Raw genomic sequence first — 24,838 nt, 5'->3', positions numbered from 1 at the left:
CCTCTACACCCCATAACCAGTTTCCCCCTATTATTAACATCTTACCTGAGTATTGTACAATTGTTACAATTAGTGAACCGATATTGACATAATATTTTAAACTACAGTTCATACTTTATTCCAGTCTCCTTACTTTTTACCTAATGTCCTTTTTCTGTTCCTCGGTCCCAGGCAGGATTCCACAATACGTTTAGTCATTATGTCTCCTTAGGCTCCTCTTGGCTGTGACGATTTCGATGACATTGATAGTTTTGAGGTGCGCTGGTCAAATCTATTGTAGGATGCACTGTATTGTCATTTGTCTCAAGATTAGATTGGGGTTATGGTTTTTAGGGATTAGGATCACAGAGGTAAAGCGTCATTTTCGTCATATCCTATGAAGAGTACAGGACTACGGTTGTTGATGTTGACCTTTATCATCTGGGTGACGTAGTGTTTTTCAGGTTTTTCCACTGTAAAATTACTCTTTCTTAGATTAACTTTTGCCATGGTTCTTTTTAGACATCCTCGAGCTATACCATTTAAAAATCACATCCCCCGGGCTTCCCTGGTGGCACAGTGGTTAAGAATCCGCCTGCCACTGCAGGGGACACGGGTTCGAGCCCTGGTCCGGGAAGATCTCATATGCCGCGGAGCAACTAAGCCCGTGTGCCACAACTACTGAGCCTGCGCTCTAGAGCCCATGAGCCACAACTACTGAGCCCACGTGCCACAACTACTGAAGCCCGCGTGCCTAGAGTCCACGCTCCACAACAAGAGAAGCCACTGCAATGAGAAGCTCATGTACCGCAATGAAGAGTAGCCACCTCTTACCACAACTAGAGAAGCCTTGTGCACAGCAACAAAGACCCAATGCAGCCAAAAATAAAGAAAAAAATTAAATTAAAATTTTAAAAAATTAAAAATGAAAGTCACATCCCTAATTATCACCCATGGAGTCTGCAGATGAGATGAGAGATTGACGTTGTTATTTGGATAAGACTATAGATAGGAATCTGAACCAAGGAAATATATTTGTCCTTTATGGGAATGTTGCCACCATATTTCTCTGAACCAAGATGCTGCTCAGTCAATTTTATAAGATTTTCTTTAGCTCTCAGATATTTGGAGCTAATAAAAATGCTTTATGCATTTCCAGGGCCTTGTCCCCAGATTCTTTTGCAGTTCATAATGGTTGCCTCAATATTTTCCCCCCAGCTAGATTTTCTAAGGAATATTTATCTTTTTATAAAATTAATTAATTAATTAATTAATTTATTTATTTATTTTTGGCTGCATTGGGTCTTTGTTGCTGCACACGGGCTTTTCTCTAGTTGCGGTGAGTGGGGGCTACTCTTCGTTGCAGTGCGCGGGCTTCTCATTGCGGTGGCTTCTCTTGTTGGGGAGCACAGGCTCTAGGCACGTGGGCTTCACTAGTTGTGGCACGGGGGCTCAGTAGTTGTGGCTTGCGGGCTCTAGAGCGCAGGCTCAGTAGTTGTGGCACGTGGGCTTAGTTGCTCCACGGCACGTGGGATCTTCCCAGACCAGGGCACAAACCCATGTCCCCTGCATTGGCAGGTGGATTCTTAACCACTGTGCCACCAGGGAAGCCCAGGAATATTTATCTTAATCCTACTTTTGGTACCTCAGATTAATTCTCCTCTCTTAGGTTCATGTAGGGATTGATAGTGATTTCCCTTTAAAGCCAGAATTCCAGGCATGATGTTTTAAGTTTTGTCTTGACTAGTAATCTTATCAGAGGTTGTTACCCCAGTGGCCCATTGGGCAGCTTGAATGGATACCCGCCAATTACCTAAATATCCACATTTTCTAATGATGGATATGAAGTCACCTTCACACTATTAGCATGGTTTGGTTGGAGAACCACTGTCTAGGAGTCTGGAAACTTGGCTTCTGACATCCTAGTCTGATCTTATGCGTTAAGCTTTTCAAAAGCCCTTTGACTACACTGACTTATTTGAGCTTCCTTGACCCTATGAGAATTAGTGGGGGAGAGAATGTGGTCCCCATTTTGTAGAGGGCAGAACCTCAGATGCGTACTTTGACTGAAGGCAATAAATCAAAGAGGAGTCAAGACCAGAACCAAATCTTGTGGCTCCAAGGTGTTCATTGTTCATGATCTCAGAACTCCGTGTCAATCTTCACCTCTGGTGAGCTGAAGCCCTTAGGTGGGCATTAGGGTAGTCTGGACCTCCCTTAGTAAGCTAGGCCAAGGAGGCTTGGCCGCAGCAGGAACGAGGCAAGACTTCCATGGGCAGCCAGGCTCTGGGTGATTCACACGGAGGGGGGATCTGAAGTCACTTTGGGGGGTGTCTTCATTGCTGGCTTTTCCAAGACCTTAAAAGCCATGGCTGCAAAGATTCTTGCCTAAGGAACTGGGTCTATAACTTCCTTTTTCACCAGCCATAATCAGGTCTGAAGATGACAAACTCAGACAAGCAAAGAAGGCACACACATACCTCATGGGAAAGCAGAGCTGATTGTCACAGACGATAATTGTGGTAGGAACCCAAATATTCTCATATGCTTTTTTTCCACCATGAGACTGAGGCAAACTGGCCATTTTATTAAAAGGACAAGTCATGTATCTGGTTACGCAACAGACAGAAAGCTGGAAGTTCCTCCTCAAGATAAGCTATTGACATTCACATTTTTTATTTAGTCAACTGAGTTTTGTTGATGCCCAAATATTTGGAAAAACAAAATGTGTGCAAACTGTATATTTTCTAAGGTCATATTTTTTCCCCTGGGTTTCTAGGGCTTGAATGTGTGGCCTGCTTTTATGGTTTGTCAACAAGATCACTCCATAAAATGCATTCTGATATCTCACAGCTGTGTGTAATTTATTCTGTCTATCCATGCAGCACAAATAAAATTTTTATTTGCATCATCTAAAAGAAATACCAGTGTATAAATATATAAGCAAAGCTCATAAGAAACCATCTTCTGACTCCATATACTGCTGGGGGGATATTGTGCAACCAATTAAAAAGCTGAGAGATGGCTTCATTATCCATGTAGATAGATCATAAATACTGTACTCAGCAAATAGTATAGTTATTCAATTTCTTTAAAAGGTTGCACAACACTCTCCAAGTGCTGGCACAGTCTGCCTCTCAATTCTCCTTGGAATATTTAGAAAATAAAGCCTCTTAGAGGGGGGAAGAAAAATCAGCCCCGAAGGACTTCTTTTGATTAAGACGTTGGAATATGTAGGTGAAACGGGAAATGTTCAGTGGTTGGAACATTTTGCCTTTAGGAGAGTAAATAACTGTCTTTCTCTGCTCCTAGGAGTCTTGGAGGATAAAGGTCCAGGGGACTAAGAATGTTCTTTATATTTGGTTCATGCAGCTTCAGTTTGATTATCGAATAGTAAACCCCATGAAGGTCCCCTGCCCAGCTTCCCCCAAGTCAAGGATGTGGCCTTGCTGCCTCTCCCGGCTCCCCCACTGGCAGAGGCAAGCTAGTGATGCAACCAAGAGACCTGAATTTCATGGCACCATCTCTTTCTTCTAAGACAGGCAGCTTCTGAATGAGTCCTGTTAAATGCAAAGACATTTTCTCTAGGTCTCTGAGGCCTGGGTGATAATCTTCCATGCCTTTGAGCATTGTGGCTGGAATAACCATGAAAACCCTCTCGTCTTCTGCGGCTGGGTGGTGGGTGATACAGGACTCCGGTTTTAGGTTTAACAAGCCTTGGGCAATTGGATTTGCGATTAAGTACTCAATTTAACAACCTACTTGCACTGGAAACTTAGGCTAACAGAACTGCCAGGAGTAGCTTATAATCCAATTGGTTTGTTTATGTAGAGGAAATTTGAAAAATGTTTGCAATCGCTTTCTGAACAGTTTTACCTGACTTTTCAGAAGATTAACATGTCAGCCAGGGTAACTCTTGGCACGTGGCATGGTTTTCACTGGCTGAGGGGAAAGTTCAGACGGATCTGCCGTTTTCACCCCATGATTGTGGGTATTTCAAAGCCTTCTTAATCCAATTCAAACAACACACCAGCACTCTTTCAGGATAAGTTCAGTTAATGGCAGGCACTCTTAGTCCTGCTCTGCAGGAGCTGTGTAACTGGATCAGAACTCACATTGTTTCAGTGAATTCCAACATGGGAATCCCACTGAGGGTCCTGAGCAAGAGACCCGGGGCTTGGCAAACCTTAGAGAGCAATGCTGATGAAACCAGTTGGTGTTCTTCACGCTTCCTATGTATTATCTACCTCGGGCCTCCCCGCCCTTTGCCTCGTTTTATGGAAAAGGAACGCACTTGCTGACCCTCTGCTGACATGTTCTTCCCACGGCTCTGGATGGGGCTGGAAGGTTCTCATCTTCACGTCTCATTTCTGTGCTTCCCATCCCAACAAATAAAGGTCTCTCCTCCCTGTGCATCAGAAGTAGCCCCTCCCCCCCACTCTACCACCACCTTGTTTTTCTCATTAAATTTTATTTTGAAATCATTTTCGATTTACAGAAGAGTTACAAGGACAGCATGGGGTGTCCCCGTAGCCCTGTTGTTTCAGGGTCCTGGTTACTCTCTGAAATGGTCTTACTCCTTCAGCCGTCTCTCTCCCAATATAATAATACAAATCACGAGGGCAGCTTGATCTGTGTCCCTCTCTTAGACACACAGGATGGAGAGAACCAAGTGTGCTGGGACGAAGCTGTATTTAAGAGATGAGGGTCCCCACAGTGTAGGCAGAGGGGGCTGGCTCCAGGTGACATGAGGGTGTCCTGGGCTGAAGCGGGAAGAATGGGCTTTTTGAATGGAAGACATCAGGTCTAGAGGGCCCATCACAAGGCAAGCACTTAATAGATAGTTGGTGAATGAGTGAGTGAGTGAATGAGTGAACGAAGAGATAAGTGGGCCAACGACTGGACCAGGACCGATGGCTAATACGTGGTCGGGTTGGTAGTGATTCTGGGGTTTGTCTTACTCCAAAGCCCATGCTTGTAACGACTCTGTACCATCTTGGAGCACATTGAAGGGCATGAAATCAAGCCACTGGATGAAGTTCATTTATTCAAGATCTGTGTGCCATCAGTGACTGCCCCCTCTGCAGCCAGGAAAGACTTCTGATGAATTCCGTGCAGACAGCCATTCTTTCCTCCATCCTGCCCTCCACTAATGTCCACAGATGTCACCACCTGGAGCCAGCCCCCTCCGCTTGCACGGCTGGAACCCTCATCTCTCCAACACACGTTCATCCGTGAAAACTCAGCTCATCCCAGCCCTGAGACCATAAGCCCTCCTCTCCTTGCTCCCCCGGCCCATGGTCCTCTCTCTCCCTCTAGAGCGCCATGTGGCCGACGGCCCCAGCTCATCCCTTCTGCCATTGGCCATAGTCCCAACTTTCGGTTCATCCTTGGTCCCTTGGCGCTCAACGACTGGGAGTTTTAAATGCTTCGTGACCAGCTTGAGAATTTTCCAGAGAGGCTGTGTCAGACAGTTAATACTCAAGTAGTAATCCTTTTGTAACCTGAATATAACTGCAGACTTCCACACTGAGGATGATAAAATGGTGTGGATTTAAAAGTATTTGGGGACCTGTAAAATGTCTAGGATTAAAATTTCAATACCATTTGTGCCCAATAAATGCGAACTCTTTAGTAACTTGAAACTGTGGTATTATGACTCAGGTCTGAAAATTATGAGTCCTGGTTGAAGAAATGGGAATAACATGTGAGGAATCAGCTCCCGTCCTTTACCTTGAGGGATAGACTGTGGTCGCACCGAATAGCAGGAGGGTGACCTCATAGGGGAGCTAGCCCGGAGAAATTACTGTATTTGTTAAGAAAGCAATACATTCTCCAGAAGAGAAAAATGTTACACTTTCCATTAGGATTGTTTATGGAAATGGGGCTACACTGAACCTGGGTCAGTATATTAGCTGGTTTGACAGTACCCCAGGAAACAAGATCACATAATAGTTGATAGAAGGACTTTATTTTTTTTTTTCCGTGAACCAGTCTAGTCAGTCTGAACTTGACAAATTAATTTTGTCTATAGAATCACTCCCACAAGCACATAAAATTAGCCTCCATAAGTACAGAGAGCAGAGTTGGCATTGTGTTTAACTGATTTGCTGGAACTTAAGTAAATGGATTTAGTCTTAATATAGCTAAAGCCCTGAGACTTTAAATAGAGCTGATCTTAAGCAAAGCATTAATTCATCATTTAAAAAGTCACGGCTCGTGGGTTTTTGTTGCTCGTTGAAGGACAGAATTATATACTTTGACGATGCTAATCACCCAGCACATGCCGCAGGGCTTGAAGGAAAAAATTAGCTCTTGTTTTCTTTGTTACAAAATTTTTTGTGTTCGATTGACAGAGAATTAATCAGTTTTAACACTTGACTATGATTTAATAGATTATGGTGTTTCCCTGGCCTTATTCAACTTCCAGATATTTTCATTGAGTCATTGATGTCACACTTCTGATGCTAAACTCTTCCAGACTGGAATAAGCATGGAGATTTTTCTTTGTGTTGCAGGGGTGAACTTGGGAAGCAGATTCGTACCTTCCGTGCAACAGGCCGGCGCGAGGGACGGGAGAGGAGCTTACGAAGTGGTCAGTGCCTCTCTTTTGAATGGAGACCCGTGGAACCCAGTGACAAACGCGGACACAAAGGTCAGTTTTTTTGGTTTCGTTTTTCTTCTTGACTTTTCAATGACTGAAGTTTAAAAATCACATTAACTGCATTCATATTTTCTTATTCAAGTTTTGTCTTTATCTACTTTAATTCCAACTTTATCCTTCCTTATAAAGTGAAATCTTCATTATTAAGAAGATAAAATACAGACTGGTTTTGATGTGACAGTTCTGATGAGTCTCTCAACACTGTTTGTGTCTGTGGAAACTTATTTTTCCAAGCACACCAGGGATAACATTTCCAGATATGCAACTTTCAAGCTCATCTTACTTGAGTGCTGGATATTTTTCATTCATATCTATTTCATTAACATTTCAGTTTTATCGATCAATTATTGGTAGAAACATTTTAATGCAACTTTTAAAAAAAGTTTGTAATGAGTTTTTTAAAAAAATAAATTTATTTTTTTATTTATTTTTGGCTGTGTTGGGTCTTCCTTGCTGTGCACGGGCTTTCTCTAGTTGCCGCGAGCGGGGGCTACTCTTTGTTGCGGTGTGCGGGCTTCTCACTGTGGTGGCTTCTCTTGTTGCAGAGCACGGGCTCTAGGCGCTGTGGGCTTCAGTAGTTGTGGCACGTGGGCTGAGTAGTTGTGGATCGCGGGCTCTAGAGCGCAGGCTCAGTAGTTGTGGCGCGCGGGCTTAGTTGCTCCACGGCATGTGGGATCTTCCCAGACAAGGGCTTGAACCCGTGTCCCCTGCATTGGCAGACAGATTCTTAACCACTGCGCCACCAGGGAAGTCTCTGTAATGAGTTTTAATGCAGTTTTATGCTTTGTTTACTTTGACACATGTTTGATTTGAGTCTTCTATGACGTAAAAGAATAATATAAAATAATTGAAATATTAGTGATTAAATATCATATTTTGATGAGTTTTGTCTGACAAATATAAGTGACTTTCTTAAATTTCAGAATTGTTGGAACAGTTGGAAAGGGATAAAATCTATAGAAATATGAGCTCTTTGGAGAGATCATACAGATGGCTTTGTCCTTGTGTTATGTGGAACTATTTTTAGGGTATTTTTTATAATAGAAAACAGATTATTTTAAAAGAGCAGTTGAGATTGTGAAAATGTTCTGTAGTGTTCTGGAAGGGCTGCAGTGGGCCACCTTTGTGTCCATAATGATAATATGATTTACATCATTATTTTATTTTCTAAAGAGGCTTTCAGCTGAAAGTGAGCATTCAGAAAGGTTGGGTTAAAGGATCCAAATGCCAAATCTAAACTTTTTCAATATTTCTGCTTCATGGAGACTGTTGCAGATGGAATATACAAAGTATAAGTCAATCACGGTGACATTGATACTGTTTCCTAGAAGAAAAACTTAAGACACTAAAGAAAATTTCATCATGCTACTAATTTACAACACGAGAAATGATACGGTAGATTCAGAAAAAGAGATGTATACTATGTTATAAAGAAAGTATATCTTTAAAATATTGATAGGCACTAATTAATAATATAAAAATATGGAACAATCTAAAGTTACTTGGGTGGTGGAAGCCTTTATGGGAGTTTTTCCCTGGTGGTAGGGTTGCCAGATTTGGCAAATAAGAGTACAGAATGCCCCGTTAAACTTGGACTTAGGTAAACAATGAATATTTCTTGGCGTAAGTCTATCCCATGCACTATTTGGGATATTGTTGTTTATCACAATCCAGATTTAACTGCCGTCCTGTGTTTTATCTGGCAGCCCACCTTGGAGGGCATCAGAGCAACAAGCTGATGAAGGTTCTCAGTATGCCTTTGGAATGGACTAGTTCAGGTCGGCTCTAGTTTGTGACCTCCAGCTTCATCCTTACTACCAGCTCGCCACCTCGCAGACATCAGGAGGCATACCAGAGGGGGAACTGGCACATCCGCCCTGGCCAAGCTTACAACCTGATGGCCGGGGGCCACCAGCACCATCTTTGTAGAAAACTAGGAAAAGCCATTATTGTTTGAATGCTGTCCCACCTCCTCTAGGGGTCTGCATCCAGGAATAGAACCAGGCAGGAAGTAGGCACATACCTACTGACTAAAATAACTCCAGGTCACTGACATTATTTAAGGGAACAGCGACCTGGGTGGTTTGGGGAACAGCATCTTGTCGTACTGCCGTGGGGCTCATCTCAGCGTGTGGCTGTGGAGTCAGCCTTATGGCTCTGTAATTACCATGCGCCCCCTTAATTGGTGGTTAACCACTAAGACCTTGCATGAACAGGGTGCATGTAAATGTCTGTTAACGTGCGTGTACCTGCGTGCCGTAATTCTTCACGGGGCAGCTGTGTATGTTTGTTGTGGGAATAAGGATTCTGCCAAATGGCCTGTTTGTGTACGTCTTTCTTCGTCATCAAAATAACAGTCAATGCTGTAATTTTATTTTATTTTTTTAAAATTTTTTTTGGGGGGTGGGATTTATTGAAATCTTTCCTTTATTGTGCATCTTCAATATCTAGGACCAGTATCCTGTTTTCTCCATCCTGAATTCCCCTCAGAGTGCACAGTTGGGGGCAGCTGCAGTGGCTGATGCCTTTTTGGCCACAACATCTTTTGTTCACTAAATAGCGGGGGACAAACTTTGTCCACAGTGCCTCATTTTGGTCATAAATCTGACCAACTTTTGGGAGGCAGACCATGACCAATTTTGTCCCCTGGTGCTAAGAGGGCTTATTCCTACATTGAGGAGGATTCTGTGGATAGGCCCCTCAATGTGCTAATTTTCAGATTAGGCCCCGTTGACAGTCTAAAATTCTCTGGATCTCCCATCTTACTAGTCATAATAGATCTGGGAAAGTTTTCCCTTGTTCCTTCTGCCCATATCTAGAGTTGCGCTATTACAAATATTCTACGTAGAGGTATATATATGATTGATGGCCTCAAGACATTTAGTCATCATTACTTTTTTGGAGGCCTCGTTAAATATTGAGCAATGCAAGAGACAACAATCTTATAAAATAGATAGGATATAAGTAATACTACTAGTAACTGTAATTTTAAACTGCATTAACAGGGCGTATCTTCAAGTATGCAAAACATACCCACTTCATGAATATTTTTGCTGCACAACTATGCCTGCTGGACCTTAGAATACAGGCTTTTAGGTTTGCATTCCTGCTTTCCTGCTCCCCTGTTTTATTCCTTGCTGCCTTCTTTCCATTCAGCCAGTCTTTGACAATTTGACTTAATTGGTTTGAGGGAAGGCCCAGGCATCAACTCGATTCAGACAAAAGTACTCAGATTCTCTTTTTCTCTCTCTCTCATCTATGATGGGGTACTATTATGTCCTTTACAAATCAAGAGTCAAGCCATCATTGCCACTGATCACGTAGTTGAAAGAAGAGAGGATGGGGAAAGAACGTGACCTTGTGTGCATTGGAGAGCTTCCAGCATTTTGTTTGTTTGCTTGCCGTTGTTTTGATCTATAACATGAGTATAAGCTTATCTGCTCTTTCCTCCCTCTTAGGGTCATTGTAAGAATGAGATGAAATGATGGGTGTGAAAATACATTAACTAAAAATTACCACCCCAATGTAAGTTGATATGCAGAATTTAAAGTTTCTTTAGGGACCAACCTCCAATTTCATGTCCTAAAACAGTTTACTCTGGATCCAGGGAAGACATATCAAGATGGGGTTGATTGTGAGATGATCTCAGTTGAGCTCAGCCTTTGAATGCTCCAGGAAATTTCCAATTTCCAGCTTTCTCACAGGAGAATGAAATGATGGAAATAGTAGGCGAAATGGAAAATAAAAAGGCAAAAGGATTAGAACATGAAACCAAAGCTTCCCATAGCATATTGAGGATCTGAAAGATCAAATAGCTGCTAATTAAAATGGCAGAGGTAGAGTCTGCTGCATAGATTTCCATTTGCTTTGTTTCACGGCTGAGAAAACCAAGCCCTGTTTTTCCCTCAAGGAACCATCCCCTTTCACGCCTCCGCAATCAGACTTCTTCTCGGAGGGGTTGCCTCCTCCCCCTCCCCACCTCCTCCCGCAGGTCCTCTGCAGCCCGCTGTAGCGGCTTCCACCCCCAGCACTTCATCACGACTGCTCTTGCCAAGGTCATGGGTAGCCTCTCAACCTCTGAAGCCAGAGCATGCCTCTCGCTCTTTATTTTACTTATCTCGACGCTGATTCACTCTCCTTTGAAACTCTCACTTCCTTTGGCTCCTGAGACCCTGTTCACTCTTGTTTGCTCTCATATGTTTTGAATTCTTCCCTTTGGTTCCTCTTCTTGGCCTTGTCCCTTAACTGTTGGTTTCCCCTGAGTTTCTTCCTCGGTGCGTTTCTGACTAAGGGCTCCTGCGGGTCGTGTCAGTCCGTCCTGTGGCCTCACCGTCCGTCCACCTGTGGAAGGAGGGGCGGGAGCTCCCGTGAGTGACAGAAGCAGCCACCGCCCACACACGGGCTCCTACTACGTGGGACGTGGATCTGATCACCTCACCATCGTCCTCCAACATACACTGACTGACGATCCAAATCGCCCACCCTGCTCTGACGCCTGAGATCGGGTCACTGACTTCCAATGGATTTTAGGCGCCTCCAGCCGGAAGTTCCCAGTTGCCTTAATGGACTGTGTCCCGATGTGAAAACAGCCCCCCAGCCATGTTCTCCACTTTATTTAGTAGCCCCTGGAAGATAAGATTGTCATCCCCCAGCTCCCCTCAGATCATGAGCTTGGAGACTTCTCATCCTTCAGAAGCTTCTCACGATATCTGACTCAGGTTCCTTCACTTGGTACCCACTCTGGAGGCTTAGCTCCCATCTCTCAGCCATCCTGTTCCTCAGTGGTAGCCTGTTGCCTAAATATGCCACGTTCTTTACTGCCGTGCTTGGCATTTGCTTTGTCCCTGCCACCTGTGTCCTCCTCATTCCTGAAGCCCCAGCTTAACCAGCACCTTCTCTGTGCAGCTCTTTCTGACCTCCCCAGCCACGTCTGTCCTTCCCGGACCTTTGTCCTAATCAGTCATCTCCGTGACGTGCAGGCACACCACGCACACGCTTCACTCGTGCGCATTGAGCCTGCGGACGTGGCAGAAACAGAAGCTAAGGACATGCAGCTTAAATCACACATCCATCCTCTGATCTCCCCGAGGAGCATGTGGCCGGGGGATAGGCTGGGGTCGGGGGGGTGGCGTGACGGGAGATCGGGTGTCTGCTGTTTCCTCTCTTCCTCCACCTGAAACAGGGCAAGTCTCTCGCTCCCTGAGAGCGAGTCTGGTTTTTCAGTTGGGTGTCATTATACAGCAGGGACCCCAAAATAAGCAAATGCAACTGTGCTCAACCCAGCGGGGTTCAGGAGAGAAGAAATGGCCACATTGAACTTACAGAAAAGCGCAAAAACCATAAGGTACTTAGAAGATTACTGTTAACTCTGCCTTGGGTACCGCTTCGCCTTCTGTGCTGGCTTTAGACCCTAACTCTGCGAGACTTGGGACTCAGCTCTTTGGCATGGATCATACTGGGCTGTCATCACTAGTTTATATTTGTGCTTCTCTCACCAGCCTGTGCCCTCCCCGCGGGTGGTGGCCTCAGCTTTATTCCTTCCTTGTCCCTTAGTGCAGTGTTCGGCATCCGGTGAGGATACGGGCTCTGAGCCTTCCTCTGTGCCTGGGGGCTGTGTCGCTCACTGGCGTGGAGGTGCCTCGTGCTACAGAAGATAGAGGGGACAAAACTCAACCTTTGCGTGTTGTTCGAACGCCAGAGGGTGCCTGGAGAGCCTCTCCATTTCTGCAGAGAGGTGCAAACCACTCTTGGATGACCTGGACTTTTCAGACATTGCTGACCTCCTTGTAGCGAGTTTAGGTGCTTTTAAAATCATTTCGGAGGTCTTTTATTGCTTGGAAGAACGTGACATTTTTCTCTTTTGTGGCTGCTAGTGTCCTCCCTGGAGTAACTCCCCATGTGTGCCTCTCTGTTCCAGGGGTTTACGTGGCCAGTCCTAGAGAGAATGAGTTTCCTCTTCTCTAAGGGAATATTCTGGTCATTGCAGGAGTTGCTGCAGGCCAGCCGGTGGTGCCTGAGCTTGGCTGAGTAAGCTCAACGGTTAGCCTTTTGACTTATGGAACATTGAGCTTACATTAGCTTACAAGCCAGCCAGTAGCGCTTCCTCTTAGGAATATAATGTTATTAAAATACCTCCTGTGAGGCTTCTCATAAGAAACGTACAGTGGCTCCGAAGTTGGAGCGTTATTTCTAGACTGTACGGTCTCTTAGGATGGTCTGTTCTCCGCCTCCACCCCCTGTCTCTTAACTCCCATTGGACTCCCAACCCCACCCCTTGCCTGACAGTCCCCATGAGGCTATGTCTGCCACACAGGAGGCTCTTGTTCCGGCCTCACATAACCTACCCAGCCAAGATTCTGCCCACCCTTCTGGGAGAGGGATTAGCGAGGTAAAAGCTGGCACCCCTATATCTTTGGGAACTCAACTGTTTTTTAAGAGTTGATGGCAGGCAGAGTGGAAGGAGAAAAGGCTTTGGAACATAACAGAAATGGCTTCAGACTCCTGCACAGCCTCTGCCTTGCTGTGTGATGTTGGGCCAGTGACTAGCCCTTGCTGAGTCTGTTTCCTCATTTGCAAAGGAGATGGTGGTGGTTACCCTGCTGTCTGACATAGTGCCCCCGGCGTGCTCAGTAAATCTCAGCCACTCTCCTTTCCCTTCATTCATTCTGGCCTTCCTCCTTACACTAGGGCAGGGCCCCTCAGCCTCAGCCCTGTTGCCACTGGCGTGGGTGGTTCTCGGTTATGTGTGTAGGGGAAGGGGGCTGTTCTGTGCATTGTAGGATGTTTGCCAGCATTCCTGGTCTTTACCATGAGATGCCAGGAGCACCCTCCTCCCCAGCCAAGTCAACTCAGAAGGCCCTGGGCTGGGGCGTCGGGGGTGTGCATAATTCCCCAGGTTAAGAACCCCTGCACTAAGGGAAAGCCGAGAAGGGTAAGGAAACAGTTACTGAGGACTTTTGCTTTGGATGGAGCCAGAACAAAAATTGGCAAACTTTTTTAATGAAGAGCTAGACAGTAAATGTTTTCAGCTGTGTGGGTCCTATGATCTCTGTCACAGCTACTCAACTTTGCCACTGCAGCTTAAAAGGTAAAAGCAGCCGTAGATAATAAGTGAACCAATGGGTGTGGTTGTGTTCTGATAAAACTTATTTGTGGGCATTGTAATTAGAATTTTATAATGTTCGTGTGTCATGAAATATTCTCCTTTTGTTTTTCTTAACCATTAAGAAATGTGAAACCGTTCTTAGCTCACCGGCAGTGGGCTGGACCTGGCCCTCAGACTGTAGTTTGTGACCCCTCCGGGCTAGACATACTCTAGATATGATCACACCGGGTGCCCCCAGCAGCCCTGCAAGGTGGACGTTGTGTGCATTTTGTAGGTGAAGATGCAGAAGCTCACAGAACAGGAAGTGACAGGGCTGACAGCTAGATTCTGAAGTCTAGTCTTTCCGTAGCACTCGGCTGCCTCCCAGAAGATCTTTAGCTTTCTTTCCCTTGTGCATTGTATCAGGACTGGTTCATCAGTCTGGACTCCAGAGGCAAGGTCTCGGCTCAGAGGGACAGTGTGGAGGTCTCTGGCCAGCGCTTCCCCCAGCTGTCAGTCCTGCCCTCCGAGGCAGCCCTGGCTTTCTTCAACCGCATGTGAGGGCTCTGTCCTCGCTCCCCGCCAGGCCTTTCAGTGTTCTTGCTTCCTCTTTGGTCAGCACACAAAGGGCAGGAAGCAAGCCAACACGTTGTGCTTGGTTCCACTGTGTCCCCCCTTCTGGTTGCTCACCACTCAGTCAAGGAGGGCTCTGGGCTACATTTCCACAGTGGTCTCTGCTAACTCATTCATTTCTTGTGACCTCTTAGCAAGCCCTTAATATCATTTTCCAAAAAGTTGTCTATTGAATCAGGTCTCCCAACAGTTTCTGCAACTTTTTTTCCTTCCCCAAGCTTGTAGCGTCATCATAGAACTGGGTCTTTTTTAAAAAGTTATATTTTAAAATAACGAATTTGGATAATGCTAGGAGATAGAGTGGTTTGCATTATTTAAACAGAGAGACGTTATAAAATATATATTTTTTATAATCCTTGGGTAAGACTCTCCGTGTTTGACTGATGTGTTGAGCATATTTGATATTAGGAGAAAAAGAGTTGGATGAATTCTGTTTTCAGTTTTTCATCTATTCGTCCAAGGATATGTCAGTGTCTGCTGTGTCTCAGGTTCAAGGTCAAGTTCCTGTGACCCAAGAATGGGTGAGACTTTATCCTGCCCTTGAGGACCTCAAAGTTTAGTGAACTAATGGTGGTAATAAATTTAAGTAAGTATTTAATAAGAGATACGTAATTTTTAAAATAAATGATTTTAGAATAGCTTTATTTTTTTCAAGGAGTTGCTTGATGCTCATTTTCTTATTTTTTTAATTGAAGTGTAGTTGATTTACAATGTTGTCTTAGTTTCAGATGTACAGCAAAGTGATTCAGTTATACATATACGTACATATATGTCTATTCTTTTTTCAGAAAAAAAAAACAGAGTAGCTTTAGATTTACTGAAAAATTGCAAAGATAGTATGGAGCGGTCCCATACTCCGCACACCCAGTTTTCCTATTAGTCAGATTTACATTTGCTTGGTGCATTTGTAACAATTAATGATATATGGCTTTTTATATTTTAACCTGAACTCTTTTAATAAGAGAGAAAGGTGCTGGAGATTGAGGACATTTAGAAGAACATATAATTTCTAGAAAGGATGATAGTTTATAAATCAGAGTTTAGACTAAAAAGCCTATCTTCCCAAGAGAGAATTCATGTGTATCAATATTGCATTTAACAGTTTCATATCACGTGAAGGCTGAGGAAGCCATTGCCTATGCCTTGACTCTAGAATTTCTCTGCAGTTAAAACATAAACAACGAGGACTGTTCCTTCACAGTTGCTCAATAAACAGTCCTGATGGTGATGAGGCTGTTTTGTTCAGTCGAAATTTAAAGCTCAGATTAAAAAAAAAAAAAATCCTCCTATTTTTGTGAAATATTTTTAAACTTATCACGAGAGTGCCTACAACCAAGTCCATAAAATCATGTTAAAAACAACAGAATTGAGTGCTATTATGTGACTGTGACATGATGCCTACGTAGAGAGTTCGTGTGAGATTTTCCTTTTGTGTTGATTAAACACGCTTATGATCCCCCCATTTCTCACACACATCCCTGTAAGCATAAGATGTGTGTTTCTCAGTGACGTATACCAGTATTTTACAATCGGACTTTCATTACTGCCTGCCTAAGGAGAAAAATTAAATTCATTAAAATTTGAATTAAGTTTAATTTCTCTTTAAAGAGGGAAATTAAATACTAAGGAATAAGATTTTGTTGGGTAGTTTTAAGCTTTGGAGTGGAATAAACCATTGTAATACCTAAGAATTTTCACCTCCTCCCCCAGTACCAATTTTTGCTCCTTTGAGGGCAAATATCCACCCATTGAGAATGCATGATGGGCACCGCACATAAATGGGCAAAAGGAAATGTGTGTCTCCCAGGACTCCATGTATTTACAGAAATATGCCCATTGGAGATTTGGGGCAGGTAAGAATAAAAGTTGATTTCTCCTTCCCTCAAAGGCTGCCCTTGTTAGATTTTCTTAAATTAATTTTTATTGGAGTATACTTGCTTTACAATGTTTGCTTTTGCTAGATTTTTAAAAATAAGTGTTTTATATGAGAACAGTTGTAGGTTTACCGAAAAATTGTAAAGATAATACGGAGATCCCATATACCTCACATCCAGTTTCCCCTGTTATTAACATCTTAAATTATTGTAGAGCATTTGTCACAGCCAACACTGACACGTTGTTATTAACTAAAGTCCATACCTTATTCAGATTTTCCTAGTTCTTACCTCATGTCCTTTTTCTGTTCTAAGAGTCCATCCAGGTACCACATTATATTTAGTCATCATCTCTCCTCAGGCTCTATTTGGCTGTGGCAGTTTCCCACACTTTCTGTTTTTGTTGATACTGACAATTTTGAGGGGTATGAGTCAAGGATTTTGTAGAATATCCGTCAACTGGGATTTGTCTGATGTTCTTCTCCTGATTGAACTGGGCTTATCTGTTTTGAGGAGAAGTCCACAGAGATGAAGTACTGCTCCCGTTCCACCATATCGAGGGCACATACTGTCAACAGGACTTGTCACTGTTGATGTCAACTTTGACCAGCTGACTGAAGTCCTGTTTGTCAAATTTCTCCACTGTAATTTTCTTTTTTCCTTCCTTTCTGTACTGAATTCTTTGGAAGGAAGTCACTGTGCACATCCCACACTTAAGGAATTATGCTTCACCTCCTTGAAGGTTGAAGTAGCTACATAAGTTGTTTTGAATTTTTCTGCATGTGAGAGTTGTCTACTTTCCCTGTTTATTTATATAGTCAATTGTTTTATTTATATAAGCTTGGACTCAGGGGTATTTATTTTATATTTTGTGATATAATCTAGCACTGTTTTATGTTGCTCAAATTGTTCCTGCTTTGGCCACTGAGGATTCTTTCAGTTGGCTCCTGTGTCCGTTTGATATATATCCATTATTGTGTGTGTATGTCTGTGTGTGTGAGCCCTTTTTTACTTTCTGTTGCAACAAGATGCACCAGGTTTATCTTATACACTTCCCGTCCCAGTCCTAAAATCAGCCATTTCTCCAAGGAGCCCTGGTTTCTGGGGAAATGGTATTAGAAACCAAGATCTGGGTGCTGGGTGTGCTCACTGCTACTGTAGTGTCATTGCTTCTTGGTTTTGTCAGCTGACAAAACAAGGAAATATATGGATGTGCTCTTGCTAGATTAAAAAAAAACAAACCAATCTCGAAAGCTGGATCATGACTGAGGCACACCATATATTTAATTTTTAAAATTGTAAAATAGGAAATATAGCAGGAATTTGGCTTTTTTAAAAGAGGTATAACTATACAGGTCAAAAAAGAAGAGTGGCTCTTTTCAATAAACTGCATCAATTCTTGAAATCAAACCCAATCATTTGTTCTCTTCCCTAAAATGTTATTTTAAAAATTTAACTCCCAACTCTCTAGCATTTGACCTAACTCTGGCTTTTCACACTCCTTGAGTTGGTCCATGCCTCAAGGCTGCCTTTCTGCTAATTGCTTGAAATTCATTTGACCTTTTCCTAAAAGTGGCAACAAAAAGATTTTCTTCAGCTGGCATAACCATTTTTAGGTACAACTGTTACTCAGCAAAGGTACTAAGGGTTCTTCCTTTTGCTTGAACCGACTAATCTTCTGAGCATATGATTTAAAGACATAGTCATAAACCCAGAACAGAGTTGGTGAGAGCACAGGATTAATGAGACCGGGACCAGGGTTATGGGTTGTGTCTCCATTAGGATCCCTGGTTCCTGTGGGAGCCATTAGCCTGGCTCCATTCCTTGGCCTTCCCCAGCATGTCTAACCCCAGCAGGCATCTCACAAAGGACCTCTGAAGGCAAACTCAGAAACCATTATGCATACTCTATTGCCCATCCCTGATGGATTAGCAGAGCTATATTTGTATAGGTAGGTGACATATTTTACATACTTTTCCCTAACTTTGGTCACCCACGACCCACATGCAAGATTTTAGCTTAATTACAGAAGCAAGTCACACTGAATAGTTTATATATGCTTGCTGTACATACTGATTTTTTTCCTCAAACACAGAAAAAGAATATAAATGATTAAAATGAAGTCTGTTATCAGGGAAACACATTATGCCATTTGAAAAGTGTCTCAGACCTTCAGCAAATTCTCTACTTTTTTCCATCCAATAAGTGCTTCAGGGGTGCCATGTACAGCTATGCAAATTAAGTCCTGCATAGCTTGGGGAGGCAGGGTCCATTTGGTCCCTAGATTTGAGGGTGGTGGCCCTGCCTAGGAACCAGGCACCCTTCGGTGGAATTCTGTCTCACAGTTTAGAGGGGAAAAATTTTGCTGATTAAAGATGATCCTGCTTTTCTATTGAGTTCTTTCTGCATGTTCCTTTAATCAGTAAATAGTTATTGAGACCTCATGGTATCCCAGGCCCCGTGCTAGGCACTAGAGGTATTTTGCCCTTTTAAAACATGCATGAAAGCTGGCAATTTCATCTCAGAATGACTTTGAAGCTTGCTCAAAGAGAACCCTAGGAAATGTCAACCCCTTCTGTAGTACAAACATCAGGAAGAGTTAAGAGCCCACCAGGGGTGGAGAATTTTATCATAGCTCCTTTGAAATCTAGCCTCTTCTTTTGCAGTTCAAAACAAGACCACTGGGGCATATAATCTTCGGTTGTGCCTATTCAGCTAATAGGAATGTGTTTGCATTGCCAAGAGTTATTGCTGGTTTTAGTGTCTTAAGGAGAATACGTGGGAAAGCATGAGATCCCCAGAGTTCCGGGTTGGCTAACACTGGCCTCCTATGTATGTGTCTCTGCCCGTCGGGAGTGCAGATTGCAGACAATCGCTGTCTTCGCATTTTCATGTCTGCACTGTCTTGGAGGAGTTCAGAAATCCGGTTCTGTAGACCCCCTTGCCTCCTGGCCTACGTAAGGGGAGAAGGGAGCTTTTTAAGGTTCATCTCCGGAACAGTCTCGGTGGAGTCCCAGAGCTGTTTTTCCAGCCTGCTGTTTCACTGGCAGGTAGCGAGCTCCGTCTGGTTCAGTCTGGAAGCGTTTCTGGGAAGGCAGCTGCCCCGGGAAACGCCTGTAATGGGCATTACACAAACCGGTCTTCCTCTGGGTTCTGAGGACTAAACTGAGACCCATCTTCATACCGCAAACTTCAGCTGTGTCCAGACCGGCTTAGAAGGAGCTGTTGCGGGGAAGGGCAGAAACAGTGTGCTGAAGTCAAGTACAAAACACTGAGTGCATTTTGGTTGGTTCTAACAGACAGGCTCGTGGGCACATTCTTTTGGCACCAGCGGGCATTATGAGGAAGGAGCTGGCAGGCGACCCTGGCAGGTGGGGAAATGAATTGGAGAAGCTTTAAAGATCTTTTCCCATAAAATCAGTGTCCAGAAGCTGTAGAAACGTACGTCTTTAGTTAAGTAAATACCTCAAAGACAACACATATACATTTTTCTGTGAAACCTTCCCAGTTCCAACTGCCCGTGTCTTCAGATTCCAAGAATTTCCGCACACACAGAACTGGCCTCTTCTACTCATTAACCTCAGAGGCAACTCCTTTCAAGAAATTCTTATGACCATGACGGCAAATTAATTTCACTGTTTTATTTGAAGCAGCTGAGACTGGAATAGCCAGCCTCAGAATTTCCTTGCTTAGATTTCTGGATCAAATGGGAAGAAACATTAATTAAGTGACAAGTTCTAGCTTCTATACAAACCGCAGTAGCCTATGGTAACCCTCCCTGCCTCTGCCTCCTGATGCAGAAAGGATCTTAGTGGAGATTTGGAGCCGTGCTCTGCATCGCCTGTGCTCTGAGTGGCAAGTTGCAGTTTTCTCTGGGTACTTGCACAAATGACTCTTAAGCACCTATTAGATAAGGCACTATCAGGTTTGGGGTTTGGGGTGAGGAGTTTTCAGATGAAGCAGGGCCTTGGATGTCCTGCTAAGAAGTTAGAATTCCACTCAGAAGGCACTGGAAAGCAACGGAAGGTTTCTGAGGAGTCAAGTGGCATTTGGGGCTGTAGTTTTAGAAGAGGTTTGAAATAGAACATCTGTTTTAGGAAGAAGAGTGCTGGCAGTGGGGAAGGTAGGCTGTGCTGGAGACAGAAAGCAGCGTCCAGGCCTGGGAGACGACCAGAGCAGGGAGACAGCCGAGGGGCTCTTGTTCTCTGCAGACCCCATGCAACCCCATCGCGTTGCCTCGGTGAAGATAAAACCAGGATGGCAGTGTGACCTGTGGGCCTGATTCCCCTGCTGGTGAAGGACGAAAGACCGGGGCCTTGCTGTCATGGATCTTTTTCCCCAGAGCCTCGTGCTTCCGGCTGAGGCATTTCCACTGTTGGATAAATACATCTGAGCAAAATGGCATTATCCGTACCCCTTGCAACCATCTGGGGAGAGGAAGTGGAGTTGGTCTTTTTAAACAAAATATACTGCACCCATATCATTCCCCAAATCACTGCACTCCCACTGCATATGCAAAATCATCACCCTGCAGTGGTTTTGGGGTGGGGGTGAGGAGACAGCCCACACGCTCCCAAGAGGCCACTCCCAGGGATGTCACCCTAGCAGGTTCTCCTTGGGTCATGGACTGTCATGCAGAGTGGCAGGTCCAGTGGTGGTGTGGACCCCTCCTCGCCGGCCCACCCCTCCCCGGCACTGAGGCCATCAAAGCTGACTGTTCACAGCTGGCGTGGTCATGAGGAGCAGGGCCTCAGGCGTCAAACCAAGCACGGCCACTTCCTCACTGTGTGACCTTTGGTAAGTTACATGACCTCTCTGAGCCTCTGTGTCCTCATTAAAATAAAAAAATACCTATTTCAGAGGGCTGTCACTAAGACTGATAAGATGATGTTTAAGTGTCTAGCACCTGCCAGGATTCACCATGTTTATTATAATTATGATTTATTATTATTGTTGTCGTTATTATTTATACGTCCCATGGCATGAAATGTTCTTGGAAAGTCTGGTTTTTAGTGACACGGCCTGTAGGTAGCATCTTAGTGAATTCTTCACTCTCGAGCCCCCTCAAATCCATCTTTCTTGTTGTGGATGAGTCTTTCTCCAACACAGATCTGACCATGTCTTAGAACTGCATAAAATCTATCAGTGACTCCCCATTTCCTTCAGAATAAGACCCAAACTTTTAACATGGGGCCGACACCCCTGTTGGTGACCTGAGCCCCTCTGCCTTCCTCATGCTGTATGCCGCTACAACAGCTTACTTACAGAGGCTCATTGCTGCTTCTGTGCTCTGCAGTTTTTCTGCCCATTCTTTCCTTCCCTGCCCTAAGACCCTCCCTCATGTCTCCTTTTTTCAGGACTTAACTCAGAAGTTACCTTTTTTGGTTGGTGTTACAGACCAAATGTTTATGTCCCTCCCAGATTTACATGTTGAAGTCCTAATCCCCCAGTGTGATGGTTTTTGGAGACAGGGGCCTTTGGGAAGTAATTAAGTTTAGATGAGGTCACGAGGGTGGGGTCCCCACGATGGGATTACTGCCCCTAGAAGAAGAGGAAGAAACCAGAGCTTTCTCTACGCCACGGTGAGGACACAGTGATGAGGTTTTTGTCTACAAGCCAGGAGGAGAGCCCTCACCAAGACCCCCACCATGCTGCCAGCACCCTGATCTAGGATTTCCCAGCCTCCAGAACTGTGAGAAATAAATGTCTATTGTTTGTCACCCAGGTTATGGTATTTGGTTATAGCAGCCCAGGCAGTCTAAGACAGTTGGTTTTTCCTGAACTTGTCAGGGCCTCACCCTTTGTCAGCATCTGGTTGCTGCCAGGTACCCAGTCGTGCATCCATCATGGTACATACTATCCACACATAATACTTGGTTTTCTTATTGGTTTCCTAGGGAAACTCTGCAACCTTTAAAGGCAGATACTATGTGTTGCTCATTTCAGTATCCTCAGCGTCTAGCCGTGCTTGACACACAGTAGGTGCCCAAAGACATTTGAGTTAATGTTTATGTTTACTTTGAGAGGCCTTTGTTTTTCATTTACTTTTATCTTGATTTTAGTTGGGTCTAATGCTTTTCTATTTGGGTTTGATGAATGCCACGAAAAATAAAAAATCATTTTCATCAATCATCTAGCAGTCAGGCATTTTCATAAGTTATTTAGCAATCAAGCATTTCCCTTAGGCACTTGCATCTTCAAATTACTGAAAATGTGACTATAAACAGCAAGCTCTTAGGCACATCTCTTTTCCTAGAAATATACGTGTCAGTCTCGTGATTGACTCCGGTGTGTCCCAGTGTGTAAGTGGATGGTGCTCCCAAGGTTTGTCCCAAATGAGACGCAGAACTCGGCGGGAGGTGCTCCCATGGCTGTAAACAGCAGCCAGAGTTGGCCTGCAGCCCTGAGCTCACCCCTGCTGTACTCTCTCTGCATTAAAACTCCCTTTAGAGCACTCATTCCCCGCCATCCCTGCCCCCGCACCTCTCTCAGCTGGTTTCTGCTTTGCCTCACCTGGGCCATCTGGTCTCCTCTCTAGGAATCAGACGGGCTTCTTTTCCCACATTCTTGGGACTTCCGCTCACGCCCCTCTCCCCAGGTTTGACTCCCTCTCCCCCTGTAGCTCCTCTAGCGGCCCCATGGTTGTGCCCCAAATGCCACCCCCCCCCCCCCCCCGCCACCCCGTGCGATTCAAGACAAAGTTGGTGGTCTCATCTTCCACACCTGGCTTCTCATCTTGTTCCTGGCTTGGCTTCTCCTCTGGGCTTCTATCCAGAAGAGGCCCAGGAACCCTGCTGTGAACTAATATCCAGTCTGACCTTGGTCCATGAGTCCCTCCACCACCCACCTCATCACATGGCGGGTGAGCCTCTTCTTTGCCTTAGAACCACCTTCTTAGGGAAGCCTTCCGGTCACCTCACGTAAGCAGGTACCCACTCTGTTGGCTGCTATAATTGCTCTCTGTGTCTTTCACATTGTACCTCGCCATTTTGTTTGCTTGTATCCTGGTTTAATGTCTGCCTCCCGCTTGGACTGTCTGTTGCAAGAGGATGGAGACATATCTCTTTTGCTCACCACGAGTCCCCAGAGTCCACCACAGAAGCTTTTGTGATAAATACCAATGCTATCTGGGTGGGTGGGTGGGTGATGGGTGGGTGATGGGTGGGTGGGTGATGGGTGGGTGGGTGGGTGATGGGTGGATGGCACCATCACCTGGAAGCAGATGGTGTTACTGAGGCTTCTGTGTTCTCTGCCTCCCTTTTATGTGGGCTCCTTGGGCCTCTGGCCATTCCTTATAAGATCTCAAAATGTCCTTCCGTATCCGGGGTGGGAGGCTTTGCCCTCAAAGAGCATGTTTTGAATTTTCTGGACTGGCGTTGTGGTAGCCAGCCTCTCAAATGGTCCTTGCCCTTCTGATGCCCCCCTCCCATATTGAGTCAGGGTTGGTCTGTGTCCCCAGTAGAAGAAGGCAGAGGTGACGGTATGGGACCTTACACTTCATCTTGGTCTCTTGGATTTCTCCTTTGGGGGAAGCCATCTGCCAAGCCACTAAGATGCGGGAGCAACCCCGTGGAGAGGCCTGCGCGGCTTGCCGAGTCCTCCGGCCAACGGGCAGCACCAACCTGCCATCTTGAGCGGATCCTCCGGTCCCAGCCAAGCCCTCAGGGGACTGCAGCCCCTACTGACATCGGGCCACACCACGTGAGCGACCCCAAGACAGACCCTGTCAGCTAAGATATTCCAAGTTTCTGCCCTACGGAAACTGTAAGCAAGTTAAATGCTCTCTTCGTTTGAACCAAAATAGTTACCTCCCACGTAAGAATGAAGCAAGTAAGAAGGTGTCAATTAAAATTAAAGATAAGAAGAAAATCCAAAGTCTGAGGACTTGACTGCACATGCCGTTGGCCTGGCAATGCTTCTTCACAAGGTGTGTGTATGTGTGTGCACGTGGCCAGCAGTGAGAGGGCAAAGGTCACAGTTTGTCAGAAACTAAGTTGTGCTGATCCTGGCAGGGTTGGTGGGACTGTCATCTGCTGGGAGAAGAGAAAAGTCACTTGTTACTGAAGCAGGGAAAAGCCTAAACCAATAGACAAACTGAGGTTTGGAGGAAGCCAGCCACTATCTTGGTCTCGTTTGGCTTGGTTTTTAGGTTTAATTACAGAGAATGCAGAATTAGAACCTAAGAAGAGGTTTCTGTCTGTTTATGTTTTCCTGTTCCTTGAAGGCCCCACCGCAGGCCCGCCTCCTCCCTGAAGCCTTCCCGGACCACCCAGGCTCCACTGACCCCACGGTCTCCGAATCCCTCCCCGGTGTGGGCAGGACCACCCAGCCGCACACAGCGTTTCTTCTTTTGTATTTGTGTGTTGAGGAAGATACCACCTAAATTCAGCCACATTCGTGCAGAGGTGCAGCCGGGTTCTAACGCCAGGAGCTGTGATCCTGGGGGTGGGAGAGGGCAGGACCCAGCTGTGGGAGAGGGGGGCCCCTCCTTCGCCCGCCTCGTGGTCCCCCCAGCTGGCGTTCCTGCTATGGGTTTTTCTCATCTCTTCTTCTTATGGTCCTAACTGTACTGCCAACGTATCACCTTCAGCATCGTGCTAGTTT

The 24,838-nt window shown here is 44.9% G+C and overlaps 1 protein-coding gene across 1 annotated transcript in view; it reads left to right on the top strand.

Annotated features, from left to right (window-relative positions):
• The window catches only part of ADAM12 (ADAM metallopeptidase domain 12), a 388,450-nt gene that overhangs the window by 52,967 nt on the left and 310,645 nt on the right, over positions 1–24,838 (top strand). The window contains exon 2 of the mRNA XM_068548756.1: positions 6,498–6,634. Within this exon, the coding sequence (XP_068404857.1) occupies positions 6,498–6,634 (137 nt within the window). The remainder of the gene's footprint in view (positions 1–6,497; positions 6,635–24,838) is intronic.

Source organism: Eschrichtius robustus, chromosome 7, assembly GCF_028021215.1.
Source record: "Eschrichtius robustus isolate mEscRob2 chromosome 7, mEscRob2.pri, whole genome shotgun sequence".
NCBI lineage: Eukaryota > Metazoa > Chordata > Mammalia > Artiodactyla > Eschrichtiidae > Eschrichtius > Eschrichtius robustus.
The sequence above is the reverse complement of the archived record's forward strand: the minus strand, read 5'-3'. Positions and strand labels throughout refer to the sequence as shown.